The sequence below is a fragment of the Calliopsis andreniformis genome, chromosome 12 (assembly GCF_051401765.1).
Source record: "Calliopsis andreniformis isolate RMS-2024a chromosome 12, iyCalAndr_principal, whole genome shotgun sequence".
Lineage (NCBI taxonomy): Eukaryota > Metazoa > Arthropoda > Insecta > Hymenoptera > Andrenidae > Calliopsis > Calliopsis andreniformis.
Window position 1 is genome coordinate 14,021,972 of NC_135073.1, and position 21,241 is coordinate 14,043,212.

The 21,241-nt window shown below is 38.4% G+C and overlaps 3 protein-coding genes across 8 annotated transcripts; 2 read left to right on the forward strand and 1 right to left on the reverse strand.

Moving 5' to 3' along the window:
• Positions 1-162: 162 nt before the first annotated feature.
• Wda (will decrease acetylation) lies at positions 163-3,070 on the forward strand. Of its 3 annotated transcripts, none has more exons than XM_076388999.1 (10): positions 163-584; positions 686-843; positions 914-1,253; positions 1,327-1,559; positions 1,662-1,844; positions 1,914-2,066; positions 2,150-2,297; positions 2,388-2,556; positions 2,642-2,825; positions 2,894-3,070. In XM_076388999.1, exons 1-10 carry the CDS (start codon positions 516-518, stop codon positions 3,024-3,026), a joined length of 1,770 nt encoding a protein of 589 aa, XP_076245114.1. In that variant the 5' UTR covers positions 163-515; the 3' UTR covers positions 3,027-3,070. The 3 variants fall into 3 exon arrangements, with proteins under 3 accessions (XP_076245114.1, XP_076245115.1, XP_076245116.1); XM_076389000.1 differs by having other exon boundaries at positions 165-588; XM_076389001.1 differs by having other exon boundaries at positions 166-588; positions 921-1,253.
• Positions 3,061-10,552, reverse strand: LOC143185757 (uncharacterized). Of its 4 annotated transcripts, none has more exons than XM_076388997.1 (12): positions 10,015-10,552; positions 7,570-8,215; positions 6,476-6,638; positions 6,011-6,327; positions 5,028-5,224; positions 4,628-4,796; positions 4,336-4,565; positions 4,144-4,252; positions 3,939-4,004; positions 3,753-3,856; positions 3,439-3,660; positions 3,061-3,339 (listed from the first exon to the last, which is right to left on the reverse strand). In XM_076388997.1, exons 2-12 carry the CDS (start codon positions 8,104-8,106, stop codon positions 3,189-3,191), a joined length of 2,265 nt encoding a protein of 754 aa, XP_076245112.1. In that variant the 5' UTR covers positions 8,107-8,215; positions 10,015-10,552; the 3' UTR covers positions 3,061-3,188. The 4 variants fall into 4 exon arrangements, with proteins under 4 accessions (XP_076245112.1, XP_076245110.1, XP_076245109.1 ...); XM_076388995.1 differs by having other exon boundaries at positions 3,439-3,663; XM_076388994.1 differs by having other exon boundaries at positions 3,933-4,004.
• A 1,964-nt stretch (positions 10,553-12,516) lies between these two features.
• On the forward strand, positions 12,517-20,779 carry LOC143186276 (transmembrane protease serine 9-like). The gene is made up of 21 exons (XM_076389850.1): positions 12,517-12,819; positions 12,906-13,151; positions 13,596-13,796; positions 13,955-14,205; positions 14,287-14,576; positions 14,774-15,053; positions 15,116-15,131; positions 15,201-15,220; positions 15,289-15,333; positions 15,446-15,456; positions 15,544-15,567; positions 15,613-15,675; positions 15,810-16,009; positions 16,054-16,155; positions 16,216-16,305; positions 16,361-16,535; positions 16,582-16,619; positions 16,714-16,905; positions 18,702-18,955; positions 19,037-19,332; positions 19,642-20,779. The coding sequence occupies exons 2-21, from the start codon at positions 13,064-13,066 to the stop codon at positions 19,967-19,969; spliced, it is 2,964 nt and encodes a 987-aa protein (XP_076245965.1). The 5' UTR covers positions 12,517-12,819; positions 12,906-13,063; the 3' UTR covers positions 19,970-20,779.
• The last annotated feature ends 462 nt before the right edge of the window (positions 20,780-21,241 follow it).

Sequence of the window (21,241 nt, forward strand, 5' to 3'; positions counted from 1 at the left end):
AGAACTAAATTTTAATAATTAATTTAAATGAAATGACTGTATTTAAGAATGTTTCTCTTTAAATTTTGGTAAGTATCTAGTAATACAGGGAGAACCAATGTTTTTCTAGGGAAAAGGGTTATCACCTTTTGCCTCCACTGGTGTCTATGTTTTCAGAATGCTTGAGAGGCGCCAACTATTTGTTTATAGATTTATATGTTGCAATTAAGGCTATATAAAAATACAAACCATGAAAGTTTAGCGAAGAAAAAAAATTAGTGACGAAAACAGTATACCGAATATTACCGGTTGAAGTTTCATTGAATTCGGTTTATTTCATTGATGGAAACGTTTAAACGTTTATCCAGTGTCCTTTTTATTAATTTTTTACGAACTATCAATAATGTCCACATATCATTCGGTCTTTAAATAATTGTTAAAACAATATACTTTCAATGATTTTTATTATTTGACGTCGTTCGCATGATCGAGCCTTTTAAAAGATTCAAATATAACCAACGTGAGATTTGGAAAAGATGAAACGATTAAAGAGTGAATTAATTAATGCAACAATTGAGTCGTATTTAAAACGACGTCACTATCAGGCAGGTTACGTTTTTCTATTTACTACAAATATTTAGTTATAACCAGCATATAAATAATAAACATGACATAACCTTTCGTTACTCATGGGAATGAATTACAGACAAGTGACGTTTTTTGCAAAAGTAATCAAATGCATTGCCGAACCAGCGATGAAATGACTTTGAATGCGACTGCTGCTTCTGCTACATCCCAAGATAATTCTGTCATTTTCAGTGCTATTAGCATTGATGTTGCAGCTGCAGATCAAGCGTATCAACGGTATGTCTACTCTTTCATTTAAGCTTTTATATCTCTTCCTTCCTTTAAGCTGTGTACAAATTCTTTCCAGATTAAAGATGTGGGTAAATATTGCACTCAATGATAAGTTGAAAATGGAATTAAAAGGGCTTTTATACCCTGTATTTTGTCACTTGTATCTAGAAATGCTACACGCTGGTAACAGACAAGCAGCGATTCAGTTTTTAAAGTCTCATCAGAATGAATTTAACAGTGAGACAGAGAAAGACTTTTTGGAAGAATTGTCTAGCGTGTTTTCTGTGCAAGACATTGAATTGAGACCTTTGGTAAATTCATTCAGAACTAGAAAGTATAAGGTGGACATGTCCGATATTGCTCATTTATGTCTTCAACAATTTCTCTCAAAGCATGGACACATTATATTAATGCAGGTTTGTGTGTATGTAAATAAAATTACCATTACTAAAGATGGATAATTCATAACATTGTAATTTTGTTGTTTAGATAATAAATACACATGTGACAATAATTAAAAAAATGGATGTGCCTGAAACAGACATGGAAGGATGTGAGGAAACGGGTCCGCGTTGCGAGTTAGTAATTAATGGATACGTGGAACAACCGTCAGGTACTGGAGCCGATCGTGAAATGCGAGAACTGCAAGAAGCAATAAGATTAATACGAAATAACGCGCATCAACCTTTACGAATATTTGCAGTGAATAATGCTGTTGAAAAGTAATTACATACGAATATAATTTTATATTTTGCGTGTATGACAAAATAATTCTGTCTGTTATATAGTAAGACACGTGTTAAATAACATTTTTATTGTTTCAGTGCGAGTAGTGCGAATATTCCACCAAATATGGATAAATTAGCAGTAGGATTTAGTACTACAGAGATTAGACTGTGGGGTATAAACGAAACAGTATTAATTAAGCCAAAGTATGAAGGACTTTCCTTTCCATTTGCTTCTGATACTCCATTTTTAGATAAGTTTTATGAAACTACTGACAGGATGTAAGTTCTCTAATTATTAAGTAATGCATAATGATTGGTCACATTAGGCTTAAGTTTGAACAATTTAAGGACTGAAGGAGGGGCAGTGATACTTAGAGGACACACAGATATAGTTCATGATTTAAGGTTTATTCCAGAATCAGAAATTCTACTTTCTGTATCTAGTGATAATGACATGAGGGCGTGGAGACTTAATGATTACACATGTGCTGCCATTTATAGGTATGAATACTTATTCTACATCAGTGGCAGTAAATATATAGACAAAATTCTCATAACTCTATTTTTTATACCTTCTGTTACAGTGGCCACAGTTATCCTATATGGTGCATGGATCTCAGTGTATTTAATTTGTACGTGGCAACTGGTTCTCACGACAGAACTGCCAAATTATGGTCTTTAGATAGGATATTTCCACTGCGAATATTTGCTGGTCATTTTTTAGATATAAATGTACGTTGACAAATAAAAATGAAACAGAATAAGTTCATATTTTTTCTTACAATGTTTCTCTGAAAATGTTTATGTTGTCTTCTCTTGCAGTGTGTAAAATTCCACCCAAATGCTCGATATTTAGCAACAGGGTCCGCTGATAAGACTGTCAGATTGTGGGATAAAGATGATGGAAATTTATTAAGAGTATACATTGGTGCACAGTCAACGATTTATAGTTTAGCCTTTAGTCCAGATGGAAAGTATTTGGCAGCTGCCGGTAATATGACTTGTTTTAATGATACATTAAATAATAAACAACATATTTATAACACGAACTTATATTACTAGTATTGTTTTCCTAGGTGATGATAAGTCCATCTGTATTTGGGATTTGGCTACCAATGCATTACTAACTGAACTCAAGGGCCACGAAGACACGATTATGTATTTGGATTGGAGTTTTGACGGTCAGTACATTGCTAGCGGAAGTTTGGATGGTATCGTTCGTTTATGGCCTACGCATGATTATATCAAGACTATCAATAGGTAATTTTTAATGGTACACATCGACAGAATTCATCGCAGTGTTCTATTTTAACTGTTTCCTGTTTCAGCAATTCGTCAAATGTAGTACCTGAAACGGAATCGCCGCAAATATACTCAACCTACTGCTCGAGTATTCTTTCTTTACGTTATTACAATAAAAATAATTCGCTCGTGTGTATCGGAACGGTAGACAATTTGTAACATACTAAAAGAAAAAATAAATTAAATGTTGATATATTTGTAAATTAGGTCTTTTATTATTTTGTTCTCGCAGATATTGTTACAGACTGGGCAAATATTTAATACTGGGATATTGTAACAGGAAAAATCAGTTTTTCAATTTCACCGTAAAATTTCTTTACTCTAAGCTGAGTTTGAGTGATCCATCACGCTCGTGTTTGACGAAATAATGTGTTTTATATAAAATCCAATGAGGAACATCAATGCGTACCTTAGTATTTGTTGCCATTCCTTGAAATCTCTAAATATTTGTAGAGACTCAGCAGTTCGTGAACTGAAACAAAATTCGACGAATATTAAATACTTTTCAAATATTCTTCATCTCTATAATCATTCGATTTTTATTTTTATCGTAACTGAAACGAGCAATTACCATAATTTGAATTGTTTCTCAACGTTTTTAGTAACATTAGACTCTAGGAAAAAGTTCGGTTGATTGCTTAATCGATCTGCTTCATCCACGTTATTAGTAATATTTACAGTATCACTATTACTATTTTGATTGTTTCTCGGCAGATTATTGTTTTCTTCAACAGAGTTCCTCCTCGATTCCATCTGCTCGAAGATGTGTCGTAACTCAACTATGCTATTGAAACTGCTGCAATGCATAAAAATTAGCTTCTATATTTTCTATTTTCATAAGAAATTCACATCTCTTTATATTAAACTGCAAATTATATTACGAACTCTGTTCGGTTGGGTTTTTCATATTCCCATCTCGGCACTTCGGAGCACAACGATGGCCTCCTTATAATTTTACCATAACTAGAATTTAAAGGTCTGGGGCCATCCTAAAAATGAATATTCAAGTAGCATATTAGATTTTAAATTAAGCGAAAAAAAGCAAATAAGAAATAAGATGAAAACCATTGCCTTTATTATGTCTTGCGAGGTCAAAGGTCGTGGAATAGTTGCGATGCTCGCTCTTCTTCTAGCTATCTATAAATAAAATAAATGAAGAAGAAATTTATCAACGAGGAAAATTACTGATTATGTAGAATAAAAATGATTCTATAAAACATATGTTACATAACCGTATGTAATTTTATTAATGCAAGTTCTAAGAAAAGTGGCCAACCATTGTTCGATTATTGGAGGACAATCCATTCTTGTATCTTATTTTAGGTAAATCATCGCCCAGTTCTGTGGTTTCTTCCATCACGATATTGTTTTCTAATAAAACTCGCCTAAAATCAGTAATATAATTAGTATTCCATTTTTTGTTTAAATTATAAGCTTTTCAATCATTTAAAGTAGGATATTCTCTTACTTTGCTTCAGCGATTTCGCTGGTCAAATTCTCACACCTTAAACGCAGTGTCTGAAGATACTTATCAGCAAAGAAGATTGCCCTGGAAACCTTCTGCTCTTGACACATTGCTCCAAGAGTCTCAGCCGCGCAAGAAACCTTATGAGCACATCGCATCACCATGTCCAGCCTATGTCGAACCTTTTCGACCTTTTCTATCGACTCGCTGTCCGTGCACAGTGGCGATAGCTCCTATTTTTATTTCCAAAAGGTGAGTCCTATTCAGGTTGCAATTTAATAAAATGCACACTTACCTCTATGTCTTCGTACATTTGCTGAATTTCGCTCATTAGATTTCGTTCAGCCAGGTCTCGATTGCGACGGGAGAAGGACATCCTTCGTTGTAATGTGATCCTGTCTGTGCTGAGTCCTATCGAAAATGCGAGGTACTTGCGCTCCAGCTCGTTTTCTGGTATATTTTCTCTGCAAGAAAAAAATTTATTAAATAAAAGCCGATTAATCGAGGTCATACTGTACTATTTTTTCTTTCTTCTTTCTTTAAATCTGTATTATTATTTTTAATTGTTAGAGAACTAATTGTTTAGAGAACCAATTCTTAATTCTTATTATGAAGCATTTTCACCCCTCAAACACCCTATTAATTTTTATAACTTGTACCTTGCGTATTTTCTGTGTTTCATACATTTTTCTCACCTGAATAGAGTGTCCGTGTCTTGGGAAGTAGATAATCCCATGGACTGTAGTTGAAGATCCTCGAAACATGGGAAAGCAATAACTTTTTCCTGTTCAGTAGGCGACTTTTTCCACTTGGAACATCCGCAGCTGTGCCTGACAAGTTGGTAACGCTTGCTGTCGCCCTCGGATAAGGATCTCCTCGCAGCGAACAGTCTCTGAATAATATTGTTGTTAGATTCGAGTTGTCCTAAGCGTATCTCAATGAATATTTTCTTTTTCCTACGTGCACAGCTTTTCAACGTCTTGGACTATAAATATCTCATTACGCGATCGAAGCTGAAAGGAAGTCTTAGCAGTCTGTGGCTTTATTTCAAATTTCCCAGTAATATATTTCGGACGTTTGCATGGTTCCCAGAGCAAATATTATTTTTCCTATCGAACGAAATAGATCGCCAGACACATCGCGATTGAAATGGATGCATATATCATAGTATAATATTTAGAGTATTTGATGATCTAGAGGATCTACTGATATGCAAGTATTTTTGAATTCTTTTAAGGTAGATTGAGCTATTTGGAAATTAAGTTTTTTTGTTACTATTATAAGGAGCTTAAATTTGTGATTTGATTACCAAAGTGATCAGAATTACGAAAAAACTGAGATCACCTTCTCAAGGGTGAGACATTAACACGTTCAGTGTCCTATGACCCGTATATGGGTCAAGGTAATTTTCACAATGATTTTCGACGATATTTTTATCAGACTTTTGCTCTGGCAAAAAAATAAGTAGGTAAATTTTGTTAGCGATAATACATTCTCTTCACTATTTTTCAATTGAAACGCGAACGTGATAGCGCTCAGAAATTTTTGAAATTAAATTCAGCACTATCCTTCTGATATACATTGATCCATAACATAGTCACGATTTTCTTCAATAATCCTTTCCTACTTTGTCACTATCTTTATTAAAAAAAAATCTGCTTTTAAAAGGATTACCAACTTGTCGCTTCTCTTGCTTCGAATGACATCCCACGAGGTCTCCCGTCTTCTCTAAAGCACTTCCGCTTGAATCCACTTTCGTCGGAAGTCCACCGTTCGAAAAAGAGGAGGGCCGCAAGGGAATGTTACCCTTCAGCTCCACGCTTCTTTCTACGTTCGCGCCACGCTGCAATCGATCTTCCTTGCTGTCAGAACCGATCGAGCTATCCTTCTGACTCGACATTTCGGGATCGACTGATGTGTACCTTCCTTGGAGACTAGCACTCGATGAGTTCGCAAACGGGCGGGGATTTGGCGAATCTTTGATCCTAACCAGATCTGCGAACCAGGGGATTAGATCTCTAACAATATACATTTATTATACAGGGTGTCCTAGAATTTTTCTGCAAATTCTGCTGCTTTATCGAGGTTTAACGGAGGGAAAATTGTTGTGAAATTTGTAAGACTGAGAACTAATTAAGTTCACCTTTGCGTAGAATCGCGCTCGTCGACTTAGCCCGCACTTTCGGTAGCGTCTGCGAGGACGTCTGACCATTTTCTGACTCTTCACTGGCGGATGTCTTGGCGCTGGTCAGGAGGCAAAGCTTGCTGGGTTTCAATGACTCCGTAGAGACACGCTCGTCAGCATCCTGATTGGAAATAGAAATCGTTATTTTCGCGAGGAAATTATTTTTAACTCTATAACGGTCCAGCGTTGGAATCTAACTTTAGAGGTCCCCATAAATTCGACAAATTGTTACTTAACGTTTAGTGTCTCTGTTTCCGACACTTCGTGACCCCGGGTTATGCCCCTGTCAAGTGGCTGCTATTTTTGAATCGGTTTTAGTGAAATACTTGTTCATTTAGGCCTGTGAATAATGAGTACAGTGTTCCTTCGTTATGGGGTCGCTGTTATATCCCCATATCTTGGAATTTGTCCAAGTTAGACTTGCATAGGGTGTCTGTCCTTGTGGATTCAAATCATTTATAAAGAAAAGAATTTTTGGTATAAATGTAATATTTTTTTCTTCAACCCAGTGAATAAATACACTTAAAAAAATACACAATCAGTTTTCAATTTATCTATAAAAGTTCTCTTATTTAAATAAATGATTTTAATCTGAAGGCACAGACATAGGGACTAAGTATACTAGTAGTTTTTCTCTTATTCATAGCTTCTGCTGAATAAAAATTTATTGTAGTCACTGTACCCTTTATAGTCACCTCTTACAGTCACCTCTTACAGTCACCTCTTATAGTCACCTCTTATAGTCACTGTATAGTCACTTCCTATAGTCACTGTATAGTCACTTCCTATAGTCACTGTATAGTCACTTCTTGTAGTCACCTCTTATAGTCACTGTATAGTCACCATATAGTCACTCTAAAAAACCTTCTATTTTGTTACTATTCCTGTTTCTATTTCTGTATTCTATTCCTATTTCTGTTTCTATTTCTATTTCTGTATTCTATTTCTGCACACTTTGTCTGTTAGGAGCTCTCTAACAAACATCTAGATAATTCCCTCGAGCAGACAGCTATGTAATTTCATCCAATTTAAATTCCACGCCTAATGCTTACCTTAAACTCTCCATTCTCGCCACTATTCGATCCAGTCTGACTCCCACTCGAGGAATAGTCATCAACACTTTTACTCTCTCGGACCTGGGGTAGTTTCAGAGCTGCTGAAGACTGGGGCGCAACCTTCGTTGGAAATTGCGCGCCGTCCAATGGAACCTCACTGGTGAGTCTATCAGGCGAGGAACTACTCAAAAATTTTCCACTCTCGATCAGCAAACGATAATTATTAACCAAACCCTTCCTGCAGGGGCTCGTCTGCTGGTAGATCTCCTCCCCCCTCGATTCCACTTCCGGCGTCCTCTCAATACGAACAGAGGGGCTACTAGAGGTCCGCCGAAACTCACTCAACTCTCCCTGATTCCTCGCGATCACGTCGAAGGATTTATAAAACACTGACAGCTTCCTCTTCGGGACTTTTGGCAGGCTAAGATTCTCAACTTCCACGTAATTAGCCACAGTCAAACACGTAGAATCGTCAGAGCCTCTCGATTGGACCGTTTCAGGCTTCTTCTGAGGCGCTCTCGCGGGCTCACCCATTTGTCGACGCTCTTCTATCAGTTATTAAAAATATTCCCACTCAGTATTCCTCTCCAGCTCTGTTTACCCGTCTAAATCGTTCGACAGCGACACCAGGACGTCCTCGCCGCTGCAGCGACCAATAAGGAAGATTAGACGATTGGAATTCAGATTTCAGTCGAGCCACGGACTCGGCGATTACATCCTACGAATCTAATTTGCCCCTGCACGCAAGTTCACGAAACGCCCGCGAAAGTTGATCGGTGGCAGCGAGTCGTTAAAAAGATTATTACGTAACGTCGTATCGACGGCTCTGACGGGGACGACGGACCCGTCGACCCGCGTCTAATGAACCAGAACGTTAACCAGAACGTTTTAATTAACCGATCGGACTTGGCTTCGGTTTTAATGCACGCGTTTTCCGTCGGGCCAGATAAACAATCCGCATACATTACGCGGATAGCTAATTAGAACTGTGCAGCGTATCCAATCTAGCACGGCGATCATATCATTGAGGCGATAAATTGGCTCGTCCTTGCCTGCGACATAGTAAACGTTCACGGCACATTAAACGGCAGCATATGTTCTTAAGCATCGCGTTAATTCATTAAGACGTAACGCTGACAGTTGCTCGCGAATCGGCTTGTCTCAATTAATTACCGCGGCACAAATGTTCACGTAAACGAAACTTCTGCGATCGAGGGCCCGTGTTTATCACCTTGGCGCAAAATTAAAAACTTCAGGGAACAGTGAACGCACGTGTTGAGCGCTTGAAATAAGTACGTTCGCTGCTGTGGGGACGTTTCAAATTGAAGAGGTAATAACAGAGACAGGGCTTGTCGAATTTTGTGATTCTAGCGAGAACACGTTCTGGGGACCAGAAACGAGATTTAGAATTGTTATGGAAATTAAATAATATGTGTATTGTAGAATTAAGGAGTATTTTTTCGCTTTCTTAGAAGAGGATAAAAATTGATTGGGTTGTTTTTGGTATGAGTTCTTCGATTGTAGAGTTGGATCGATAAGTTGAAGAATAATACATGAAGAATTAGCCATTTTTAAGTAGTCTGAGGACTATAACTGGACTCCAGACTTAAAGTGTATCGTTGCGAGGGAAAAAAGTGGACTTAATGCACTCTGGCTTTGGGATCCAGATAGGTATGTAAAATGCACGGACCTACACGTTGGGACTTGTAGGTACTATTTTTCAATTCATTGACTCAAAATACAAATTTTGAGAATGTCTATGTATTGAATATAGGAAAAATTTTAATTTAGAGCAAACTTTACTTGAGTCAAATGAAAATGAAACTACAATTACTCTGGTTTTGAATATTTTCTATAAAAATCTTCTCTAAGGTTATTCCCTCTGGCGCCACAACTCAAAGTAGGTAAACTAAAATTAAATCTTTGTCAAAGTAATTCTATTATTTTCAAAGAAATTGCTCGATTCTTTCTGCAAGAACTATAAGGCATATATTTTGGCACCACAACTGAAAGTTAAAAAAAATCGCAATCTCCCAAATGCATTTCCTTCCCCTAGATTTCACTTTAGCCCCCTCAGTTCCCCACTCGTCCATAATATCATCCCAGACAGCGAATCCACTTAGTCGTTAACGACATTAAATATTTCTAAGATTTCGCGCGCTTAAAATGTTCCGCGCGTCCGTCGGTACCGGAAACGCGTCCTCTGCAGCGCGGGCTGGACGTCTCCCGCTTCGAATTCAGATCGATCAGGTGCATCCGTGGCTGCGTTACGATCACATTTCGATATTCCTATTAAGCAACGCGGTATCAACTTTCACTCGTGCAGCGGCCTTGCGGAATGCTGGTGCCGAGACACAGGGGTTTCCCGCCGTCTCCTCGCGAAATTTGACTCACGTTCGTCGGGACGCTGAACGACTTCTTAGAATAAAATTGTCCTCTTACCCAGGCATCGAGCTCTGTCTACGCAGGCCACTAGTGTGCAACATAGAATGGAACAGAGAGCAGGGCAGCCGCGAACAATCGTCGTCGAGGCTCTGCTTTCTTCCACCGAGCAGCCACGTGTCTCGCGGGACTCCTGTCTCGCCTTTTAATCCTTTATCTACGATGGTGACTGCAGAAAACGAGGACCGTGGAAAACAATAAAAGCTCGAGGAAGCAACCGGAATACGAGCGGCACGAACGCCGCGGGCAGACTGAACGCGAAGGCTTATAAAACGGCTCTCCTTCTCTCTCTTTCTCTCCTGTCCCCCTTGTGCGCCTCTTTCTGTCTGTGTCTGACTGTCCTTATTCCACTGCCGCGCCACCTTGTCATTTTTCCCTTTTCCCGCCGATTCTTGCTCTTTTGATCGAGCCTGAAACGTTTTTACGAGCAAAATGCACGATTCACGCGCGTGTGTATGCACGCGGATGTAATGAATGCATGTCTCTGGAAGCTATCGGGGAATAACGGTGCCCGTTCCATTTGCTTCTCGAAGGTGAAAAGTGCACGAAGGATATGTCGCAGAGTTTGCTACCAGAAATCGGCTGTGGCTTTCGCGTGCGCGTCGCTCTTGATTTATCGATGGCTTCTTGAACTGAGGATAATTAACGAGGCGCTGTAGTAAGCTGTTTGATAATGATCGACGTTGCGTGCTAGTATGCAGAAGACATAGTCAGCAATTACTCCGTGCGAGGAGTAAAAAGTTGTGTTTTTATATTTGGAGGATTACTTAAGAAATGTTATTTCAGTTTGTGGTAATTGGAATAATTATTGGCTTTTGAATGACGAGGAATGTTGAGCTTGAGATTCTGTATTTTGTGTGTGTCTAAAGTATAAGTAAAGTATACCGTGAATAAATAATACAGAATATATTGCTCAATTTATGAGATAATAATATTCTAAACTTTGTACCACTCGTACAGTTAGTCAAATAAGCGACAGAACTGTGAATTTTTATGCATTTATGGAAATTTGGGATAAATAAATTTGAAGAGATATTTATTCGAATATGAAATAAAATGCTCACTTGTTTACACCTGAACAATAAAATGATTCAGAGGAATTCCACTTGCTCCTTCGAACAATACTTATTTTTATCTTCATATAATTTTCTTCGGATGATGTCTTGGTTCAGTATCCAAGAGATTAAATAAAGTTTCGACGATAATCTTAATACGCGCGTAAAGTTCTTCATTGCTAATATATCTCGAGAAATCTCGGTTATTTTTATTCGGATGCATTTTAAAGAAACTATTCGGGTCAATGTCGTACAGGCAACGACTCTGGAAATCTATTTTTATGGGAAACCCTCGAACGAATTAGTGTACGATTTTATAAGCGAATATCCCGTGGAAACAGAGGCGTCGTAACTGAGACTTTAAACTGGAACTACTGAGAAATAAGCTCTGAGTAATACAGAAGGCAGAGAGACAAACAGATAATTCTGTGGAAAGCCACTTCCAAAGAGAGCCGACCAGAGGAATTCAATTTTAGATTCGTGAACTTTAGTTCTCAGTTCTCAGTGAAAGAAAACTCGCCAAGGAGAAAGGATTGAGGAAACAAACTTCTATACACATGGCTTTTGTTGCGAGAATAAATACTTATCGTTCATGGTCATCCAACGATGACCCGACTTCCCATTTTACGCGCTAGTTTTGCATTTTCCATTTGCATTTTTTATGCTCGAAAGATTAGATCTGTGACAATGAGTTTTGAGCCTACTAGCTGTTCTAACTGACGTGAATTTCAATTAATTTTTTAAATTTACAGAGATTAATAGTTTGAGTTTGTTGAATTTATTAATTTAATAATAAAAAACTTTTCACATTTTTAAAAATAAGGCTTTTACCTTCTCGAGTAATTTAATCATTTCTTTTAAAATATTTGAAGAAATGCAAAAGTCAATTGTTATGATACCAAGAACTATTGGAAGAATATTCATTCGATGATTTCGTCAAGGTCTATTATAAGACTCTGATAGTTTCCTGTAACTTAAGATTGTATAAGGATATTGTCCAAGTCGAGATCAATTGTTGAATGATTCGATATTCGTCTGCGAGTCAATTATCTCAATTAATAGTACGACAGTCGTCAGCATCGAGTTAATGACGATTGATGACCATATTTCACCTTGAACATGACAATTCTCGCGGAGATCATTCCCGAATACTACGAAATTTGGTCCGATTAGCACCTACGTAGTGTCTGTCCATGAATTTCATTTTCTACTTTGCAAGTTGTTTTAGAATATACAGAGTGTATCAAAGTTAAACGATACAATGGTGTTAGTATGTTCTATAAGAAGTTTCTACTTTTCAAGAACACTAAATATTGCACTCTTTTTCAGCCTCTATTCACAGTATCTACTGATACAATCCAATCTTTTAACTTTGTAATACGTACTTAAGCATAAATTAAAAACATTGAAAAATTCAAACTCATTTTCAGAAACTAGTGAAGCGGTCTTGTACTACTTCCAGGCATCAAATCTACTTCAAACTACCCAAAACTTCTCGACCACCACCAATATTCTACTTGACAAACTGAAATTCATTTCCTCGAGCTAATCGAGTGGTCTTGTATAATTCCACCAAGTCCGAGTTCCAAATCGACCTTAAGTCACCCAAAACCTCTATCCACCGAAACACCTTTCTACCACAAAAATTCTACTCACCATCACCCAGATTCCATCAGTTCCCAAATATCATACAGAAACATCGTCTGCGACGAGGTTCCAAATTGATCATTGCATCCGGTTTACGGAATACGTAAGTTACAAATACGTTTCACGTACACAGACACTGGCCACACGCAGCATCACCGATATCCTCGACTGATAAGATTCCTTCGACAGGAAAATCAGGCAAGAATCTCTCTGCAAGTCTTTCTGCTTTTGTTCACCACATCCTATCAGTTTGCTCGCCTTCAGTTTAGTCTGAAGCTGCACGTCAAGCAGATTGCTCTCTGAGCCACCCGTGTTCCACCTCGATCGCGCTAATTACCATACCAGAGATGCGAGGCAGAGTCTCGCTTATCATCCTCTCTCAGCTAATCATCGGTTTCTCGACGTTCAAGCTCGAAGACAAGCAGGAGCTTGTTGGTAAGTAAATCGGTCCTTCTCGCGGTTCCTCGAGTCGCTCGAGGCGCAGTAACAGAGACGATCTCTCGGTCTGGATGACATCTCGCGGGACGTTGTTCCTCGTTCCTTTTATGGCCAGTTTGTTTTCGGCTGCGACAGGAATTATGATTGACCGAGTTATTTTTCGTTCGGAGCGAACTTGCATGAATGCCAAACGAGGAAGTTCTTCCCCGTGGACGCGGTACACCGCGGAAATAAAGAGATAAAGTAAAAGGGGGATTTACATGTACTCTGTGACCTCACCTTGGTGGATCCCTTGCTTCTTCCATCGCGAATCTGCGTAGATGAGTTCTCTGGAAATTGTTTGCGTGGTTCGGAGTTTCTGGAAATATTAGAGACTGTAGACTGTACTCTGTAAGAAAGTTGTTCCATGTAATGAATCTTTGGTACCCTTGGGTGTTGTAGAAGGAAGCCAGTGTCTGTTGGAAAATGGCTATCCAGGAATCTGCAAGAAGATCATTCATTGTCCTCCCAGGGCGGAGGAGGACTTGAAGGACAACAGACATGCTGGATCAAAGGGAGGGTGCGCGTGGGATGGACCGATAGAGATCGTTTGCTGTCCTACGCGTCACGCGAGGGAGATTTTGCAGCGACCTGCAGAAGCTGGTACGTTTTTCTTCAGGCAATTGAATCGGCGAGTTGAAGAATAGTTAATAAAACATATACATCTGCTCGAGTACTTTCTTCTATCAGACATTTAAAAGTACATCGATCTTCTTCTCTTTAGCCGAAAGTATTGAACGCAATTGTTATCGTTTGTTCAGCTTGCAAGAAGTACAAAAGGAATGAAACAAAACCCAGAGAACAACCAAAAGTTGCATCGTCTTTACGCAGTGGTGTTGAAGTTGAGCCTGGAGACTTTCCTTATGCGGTGGCTATAGGACACAAAACCACTGATACCGATGCTAATTCATCGTCGTTTGCACATACCTGTGGTGGTAGCCTGATATCCTCTGAACATGTGTTAACAACTGCGCATTGTGTAAATAATATGCAGGGCGATGTTCCCACGGAAGTGAGTTCTATTGTAAAACACTTGAAAAGAATGTAAAACATTATGGGTGTAAAAAATTCCAAATACTGTGAATCATTGCAGGTTCATCTTGGAAACGTAAGCATAGGAAGCACTGCGTCTAATGTGCAACGTATTCCTATAAATAATATAATTGTGCATCCAAAATATAGGTCTTCCTCAAGGTATTATGATGTGGCTATCATTAAGCTGATGACAAAGGTCTCTGACAGCTTTACGCCTGTTTGTCTTCCAACTAAACCTTTGCATAGCTTCACCATGACACCAAGGACGCCTTTGGTGGTAATTGGAAGGGGATGGATGGACTTCTACGAAGAGAAAGCGAACAAGTTGTTGGTAATGACTAGGCTTAGGTACAGTGTATTTTTTGGTAATTGCAATAAAACTTTGATTAACCAGTCGAAAAAAGGTTTTGACATAAAATTGTAGACTTAAAGGGAATATTTCAAGAAAACAAATTTTTAATAACTTGTATTTCTTCAAACTGTTCCATTCTCACTTTTTCATATAATATCAACTAAATTCAAATTTCTGCTTTCTCTAATTACAGTTTCGTGAGTAGAGAGAAATGCAGCGCATACTACAATGAATCTATCACATTACCACACGGAATCGACGACGCCATGATTTGCGCGATAGACACTGATGCTATCGGGACAGGTAACTGTCCGTATGAGAGTGGAGGACCATTGGTGTTGTCGACCGAAACTGGTGATACTTTGGTTGGTATTACATCTTTTGGAAAAGGATGTGGTACCGATGTTCCAGATGTGTACGCGGCGGTGTACTCTTATCTAGACTGGATCGAGGAGCAAGTGTGGCCAAATCCAGTATAACTTGAACTATTCGATCCAATATACTGAACCCTCTGATAACATGGTTTCGATATAAGACGTCTTGGACAGCATGTAACACCATATTCGTATAACACAAAACGCATTAACTGCGTGATAAAAGAGTTGACTTCATTATCATAGGTGGATTAATCGATCCAATTGTATTTATACAATTATGTATTGAATATGCTTCAAAATAATATAATGCATACCAAATTCTCTTTCGTAGTTTTTATTTTATTTCAATTCAGAGTTCTATCACTCCTATTGGAAGGTGATTTTGCATGAAAAAATGTAGAATGAAATTTTATGAAATTATGCTTCATTTTTGAGAAGATTGACTTTGAATGTTAAGCGAGGATGAGTGTGCCGAAGTTCATTTTTAGATATATGAGAGGTAAACGAGGAAAGGGGAAATAGACAGTTAGTGGTCAGACCGTCAGTGATCTCCTTACTCCGTGTACTCTTTAAGCACCAAAATTAGGCAAACTCAAAGTCCCTTTCGAAAGCAAGTGATGTGGACTTATACAACTACATGAAAACAAATAATTAGAAACCTCACTATCCATCAAAACACCTCAGCTACCTCTAAAATCCAAGCCTCTATAAGCCAAATGTGACAATACCCACACTCATAAAATGTCAAATCCTCAAATCTCCCAGTAACCGAGTAGCCTAAAAGTTCCCACATATCCCAACACATAAATTGCCTCGCAGTACCTAAATACACTATTTTACATTTCCCATTAGGTACATTAAAATTGAAGCTGAAAATGAAATAAAATTAGTCATTGTCCAGGTACCAGAACAAGGTCATCAACTGGGCCACTTAACTTATTCGTCACATTCCATCTTTAAAACAACACCTATAGAAGCATCGCCTGCAACGCGATTGCAAGTTGCCAATCGGATCCGGTTTGCGACACAAGGAAACACTGGGCATGTAACACGTACATAGACACACTCAGCGTCGCCGATATCCTCTTACGATAAGGCTCCTTCGACAGGGGGCTCGAGCATGAATCTTCCTACGAGTCTTTCCCTTCTGATTCACCACATCACTTCAGCCTGTTCATCGTCAGTTCAGTCCCGAGCTGTACGCCACGCGGATAGCTCTCACAGTCTTCCACCTTGATCGCGCTAATTACCATACCAGGGATGCGAGGCAAAGTCTCGCTTATCGTCTTCTCCCACCTAATCATCGGTTCCTTTGTGGTTGTAGGCGACGTCAACGCGCAGCTCGATGGTAATTAAATCGATCCTTTTCGCGGTTTCACGAGCCACTCGAGGCGCACTAACAGAGACTGATCTTCCATCGGGGATGACATCTCTCAGGACATTGCTTCTCGTTCCTTTTTCGGATAGTTTCACACTAAAACAGGAATTACGATCGACTGGTGTATTTTTAGGAGATAACTTGCATGAATGTCAAACGACGAAAGTCTTCCCAGTGAAAATAAGAAAGAAAGTGTATATGTGTGCTTTGTGACGTCATTTTGTCGGATCATTTGCTCTTCTGTAGAGTTTGCGTAGACGTGTTTGCCAGAAATTGTTCGCGTGGTTTGAAGTTTGTGGATATGATAGAGACCATAGACGCCCTACTATGATAAAGTTGTCGAGTATACTGAGTCATCTATTCTTTTGGGTGTCGCAGTGGGAAACGAGTGTGTTATGGAGAACGGCGACGATGGAGTCTGCAAGAAGCTCACTGACTGTCCTTCCAGGTTGGAGGAGGTCCTGAAGGGCAGGAGGAACGCGGGATCTACGGGAAGGTGTGGGTGGGATGGACCGATGGAAATCGTTTGCTGTCCTAAGGTGGAGGCTCTGCCGCGAGCTGCCGAAATTGGTACGTTTCTTTTTCGTTGCTGGTCGATTACTAGAGAACAATGTTATGAGTTGAAATACCAAGCACTTGGCTACATCTGTGAAATGCTTTAAGTCACAAATTTTTGCTTTCGAGATATTGGTATTTCGATTTTCAACTTTCATACTGTTTTATGGACTTGTGTCTTCTTGGACCTTTATTTTTAAGTGAACAATTTTTTTAATGCTCTTTATTCTTAGAGAGCAAAGATGAGTTTTATATTCTACATCTCTGTTTAGTCTTCACCTCGAATTTCTGGAAAATGTGACATAGGTGGGTTTTCCTCACAGTCATAGATAAAGTTTTGTGGCAGTTGTCAGATATAATAGAGAATATTTAATATACCATCTCCTGCATTGAGTTACCTGCTTTGGCACTAATGTCGTGAAGTATCATTCCAAGATACATAATGAATAAAACATTACTTTTGAATGGCTATATTAAGAGGATGGTCTTTTAGTAATGTCCATATCGAACTATCGCGAAAGAGTCACCTTTCGACGTTTCTTTTATTTCGTTGCATTTGTTGTGGAGATGCCTGTTTCAAAGCTGATAATTGAAGAAAATTATAACGATAGTAAGGTGAAAGTTTACAGTTATTCGCATGACATAATTGTGTTGATTGTATGGAACACAGAAAATTCACGCTGCCGTATGAGTCATGACGATTTGCGTAGAAAACACGCGCAATACAGCACATTGAATAACGGGTGTCATCATTAATAACTAAAATTGATTAGGCGGAAACGCCGAGAACGGTTTCTACTTTCGAGATCTGATGACCTTAAATCCTTGCAGACTCATGATTCACTAACGGAGTCTTATAATTGAGCCATTCACACGTCGAAATGATTCACTGTACTTTTACAATTTTTTAACACAGCCAAAGCACTTTTTCATACAGCCAAAGCACTTGATTGATGCTTCACTTTTTCTATTTCAAATAAATAAAAGAAACAGCTCTTTTGGGAAGTTAGTGACTTAATTGACACTTGAACTACTCAAGTTAACACATATTTGTCTTTTTTAACAGTGATCAAAGTTATATAATTTCTAAAAAACGGAATATTTATACACTTTTTAGTCTTAATATTTAACTAAGATAAAAGTATATATGAAGATCGTGTACAGAAAATAGTCAAACCAGTTATTTTTACTGCTCTGGTAACTCCAACGTTATCAAGTGGTATAGTGTCGTTCCATCTACTACATTACAAATTTAAAAACTTCTTTAGAATTCAGGTCTCTCATTTTCCGTGAAACGTAGCGAGGGAATGCATTTCACTTGTTACCCAAATGCCTCAAAAAGGGAGATTCAAGAATAAATGCATTTGCATAGTAACACTTTTTCTTCTCATTCGTCAAGACGAAGATTGAACCTTGCAACGAGCGTTGAACTTGAAAAGCATTTACAAAGAACGCTGAACGCTATATTTAAGTGGAGTTTTAATGTATTCAAAGGAAAGCGTTTAGAAAAATTAATAGGTTCACCTCAATTGAAACATGAGACGTGAAGACTAGCCCCAGAGAGATTTACCGATGATATATCATGACTCTGGAAGCATCAATCATCCGAGATACAGCTCATCTGCATGTTCCATATAAAATTAAAATATCCGACCTTCCCTTGATAGTAGGTTCAGACGTGAAACGAGCAAGATGCGCGTTTAATAAAACATATGCAACTGCTCGAGTATTTACATCTGTCAGACATTTAAAAGGACATAGATCTTCTTCACTTCAGAGATTGTTGAAAACTGTTATTCTTCTTTATTCAGTTTGCCAGGAGTACAAAAAAAAGGAAAAACGAATTGAAAAGCAAGAGAAAGATGTGTTGTTTCACATATTCGGCGGTACCGAAGCTAAGGTCGACGAGTTTCCTTACGCGGTGGCTTTAGGATACAAAGATACTAATACGGATACTAATTCATCGTCACTCAAATATACTTGTGGTGGTAGCCTGATATCCTCTGAACATGTATTAACAGCTGCGCATTGTGTAAATAATATACAGAACTCTGTTCCCATCGAAGTGAGTTCTATTGAATAACACTGAAAAAGAATGTAAAACATTATAGGTGTAAAAAATTGCAAATATTGTGAATCATTGCAGGTTCGTCTTGGGGACGTAGACATAAAAAGCACTGCGTCCAATGTGCAGCGTATTCCAATAAGTGATATAATTTTTCATCCAGAATATAGGCGTCACTCAATGTATTATGATGTGGCTATCATTAAACTAAAGACAAAGGTACAGATGTCTAACAGTGCTAAGCCTATCTGTCTCGAAACTAAACCTGTGAATAGCCTCAGTATGACATCGAACACGTCTTTGGTGGCAGTTGGATGGGGAACTACTGGCGTCGCTGAAAACACCTCAGATAAGTTGATGAGAACGCCTAGCCTTAGGTAGAGTATATTTTTTTATGATTGCAACAGAACTTCGATTAACTAGTTGAACACGAGACTTAAGCTTGGAACGCACTCTGGTGAATAATTGTACTTTACTTATAATTTTGATCAAAATTAAAATTTCCATAAATACATCAAAATTTGCAGTCTACTTATAATTTCGCCTCTATTAATCGAGATACTGTTGTACGAACCTTACTGAAAGTATGCAGATTTTTAAAAGACAAAATTAAATACTTCAATAAACTCAACCTTTCATTGATGTCTCTTGTTTCTAATTCAAATCTCTACTTTCTCGAATTACAGTCTCGTGGACATAGAGGAATGCAGAAAATACTACAATCAATCGTTCAGATTGCCGCACGGGATCGACGACACTATGTTTTGTGCAAGAGACAATAACAGTTCTAGAAGATCAGATGCCTGTCAGGGTGACAGTGGAGGGCCAATGTTGATGTTGGCCAAATCTGGCGATAGTGTGATCGGTGTTACATCTTTTGGATCGGGATGTGGATCCGCTACTCCAGGTGTTTACACCTCAGTGTACTCTTACCTGGACTGGATCGAGGAGCAGGTGTGGATAAAAACAGCAGGAGTTGGATTAATCGATCCAAGAATAGACCCAGAATTGTAGTGGCCAGTAGATACCTAATTTTGGTTTTTCGTTATACCATCATGAAACCAGTATCAGTTTCAGTATCAGTTTCCAGTATCAGTGTCAGTGTACTAAAAGTCCAGTTAATCAAGGTTTTATTATATTTTTATGTCACATACTCGTTGCTGTTATTTTCTTGAAATTGCTCTCACGTGTATTTAATTGTGTCCTAAACGACGGTTTTTATTATATGTAATTTTGCACGATGCATTGTGGAGGAACGAACCAGCGGTGTAAAAATTAACAAAATCCTCTTTTATTTATTCACATTCTGTACAAATGTATTTTACACAAAGAGTCGACACCGTGACCAGTTAATGCAATGGACGGCGATCTAGAAATCTAAATAAAAGACGGTTGTCGGAGGATAACGTCCTTCCAAAAGGTCTCAAGCGCGTTATCAGTGTAAAAGTGAAGTAAAGAATTTCGACGAGCATTGTGAGTCTTGTATCTCCTTCGACGAATCCTTTTATGATACCCAAACGTAGCGGACCAACACCAACTTTTATAGCAGCTTCGATTAATCTAAGGTACATTATGGATAATCGAATGATGGACGAACTTTTATCTCTGTTCGTCGCGCTTCCCCAAGAGACGCGTTTCAGGAAGGGATTTATTTTCAAAGCCCATGTGGGTTCGATTAGCACCTACGTTGTGTCTGTCCATGAATTTCATCTTCTACTTTGCAAGTTGTTTTAAAATATACAGAGTGTATGTTAGACAATACAATGGTGTTACTATGTTCTACAAGAAGATAATTTCCACTACATAATTTTATCTATTTTTTCAATTTTTTTTTTCTGAACCCATAAGTTTCTACTTTTCAAGAACATTAAATAGTGCACTCGTTTTCAGCTTCTATTCACAGTGTCTACTGATACAATCCAATCTTTTAACTTTGTAATACGTACTTAAGCATAAATTAAAAACATTGAAAAATTCAAACTCATTTTCAGAAACTAGTGAAGCGGTCTTGTACTACTTTCAGGCATCAAATCTACTTCAAACTACCCAAAACTTCTCGACCACCACCAATATTTTACTTGACAAACTCAAATTCATTTCATCGAGCTAATCGAGTGGTCTTGTATAACCCCACCAAATCCAAGTTCCAAACCGAAACACCACCATCCATTATCCACCGAAACACCTTTCTACCACAAAAATTCTACTCACCATCATTCAGATTCCATCAGATCTCAAATATCATACAGAAACATCGTCTTTGACAAGGTTCCAAGCCACTCATTG

Bases quoted from the DNA above. Each gene is read 5' to 3' on its own strand.
- Wda (XM_076388999.1), top strand. From the start codon at position 516: ATGAAACGATTAAAGAGTGAATTAATTAATGCAACAATTGAGTCGTAT. The intron at 844-913 runs GTATGTCTACTC...AATTCTTTCCAG, and splicing joins GCAGATCAAGCGTATCAACG to ATTAAAGATGTGGGTAAATA. The intron at 2,067-2,149 runs GTATGAATACTT...CTTCTGTTACAG, and splicing joins ACATGTGCTGCCATTTATAG to TGGCCACAGTTATCCTATAT.
- LOC143185757 (XM_076388993.1), bottom strand. From the start codon at position 8,106: ATGGGTGAGCCCGCGAGAGCGCCTCAGAAGAAGCCTGAAACGGTCCAA. The intron at 5,225-6,010 runs GTTGGTAATCCT...AATATTATTCAG, and splicing joins CGAAGCAAGAGAAGCGACAA to AGACTGTTCGCTGCGAGGAG. The intron at 4,005-4,143 runs GTTGGCCACTTT...TTTTATTTATAG, and splicing joins CCTCCAATAATCGAACAATG to ATAGCTAGAAGAAGAGCGAG.
- LOC143186276 (XM_076389850.1), top strand. From the start codon at position 13,064: ATGCGAGGCAGAGTCTCGCTTATCATCCTCTCTCAGCTAATCATCGGT. The intron at 16,156-16,215 runs GTACGCCACGCG...TTACCATACCAG, and splicing joins CGTCAGTTCAGTCCCGAGCT to GGATGCGAGGCAAAGTCTCG. The intron at 16,906-18,701 runs GTACGTTTCTTT...TTCTTTATTCAG, and splicing joins GCCGCGAGCTGCCGAAATTG to TTTGCCAGGAGTACAAAAAA.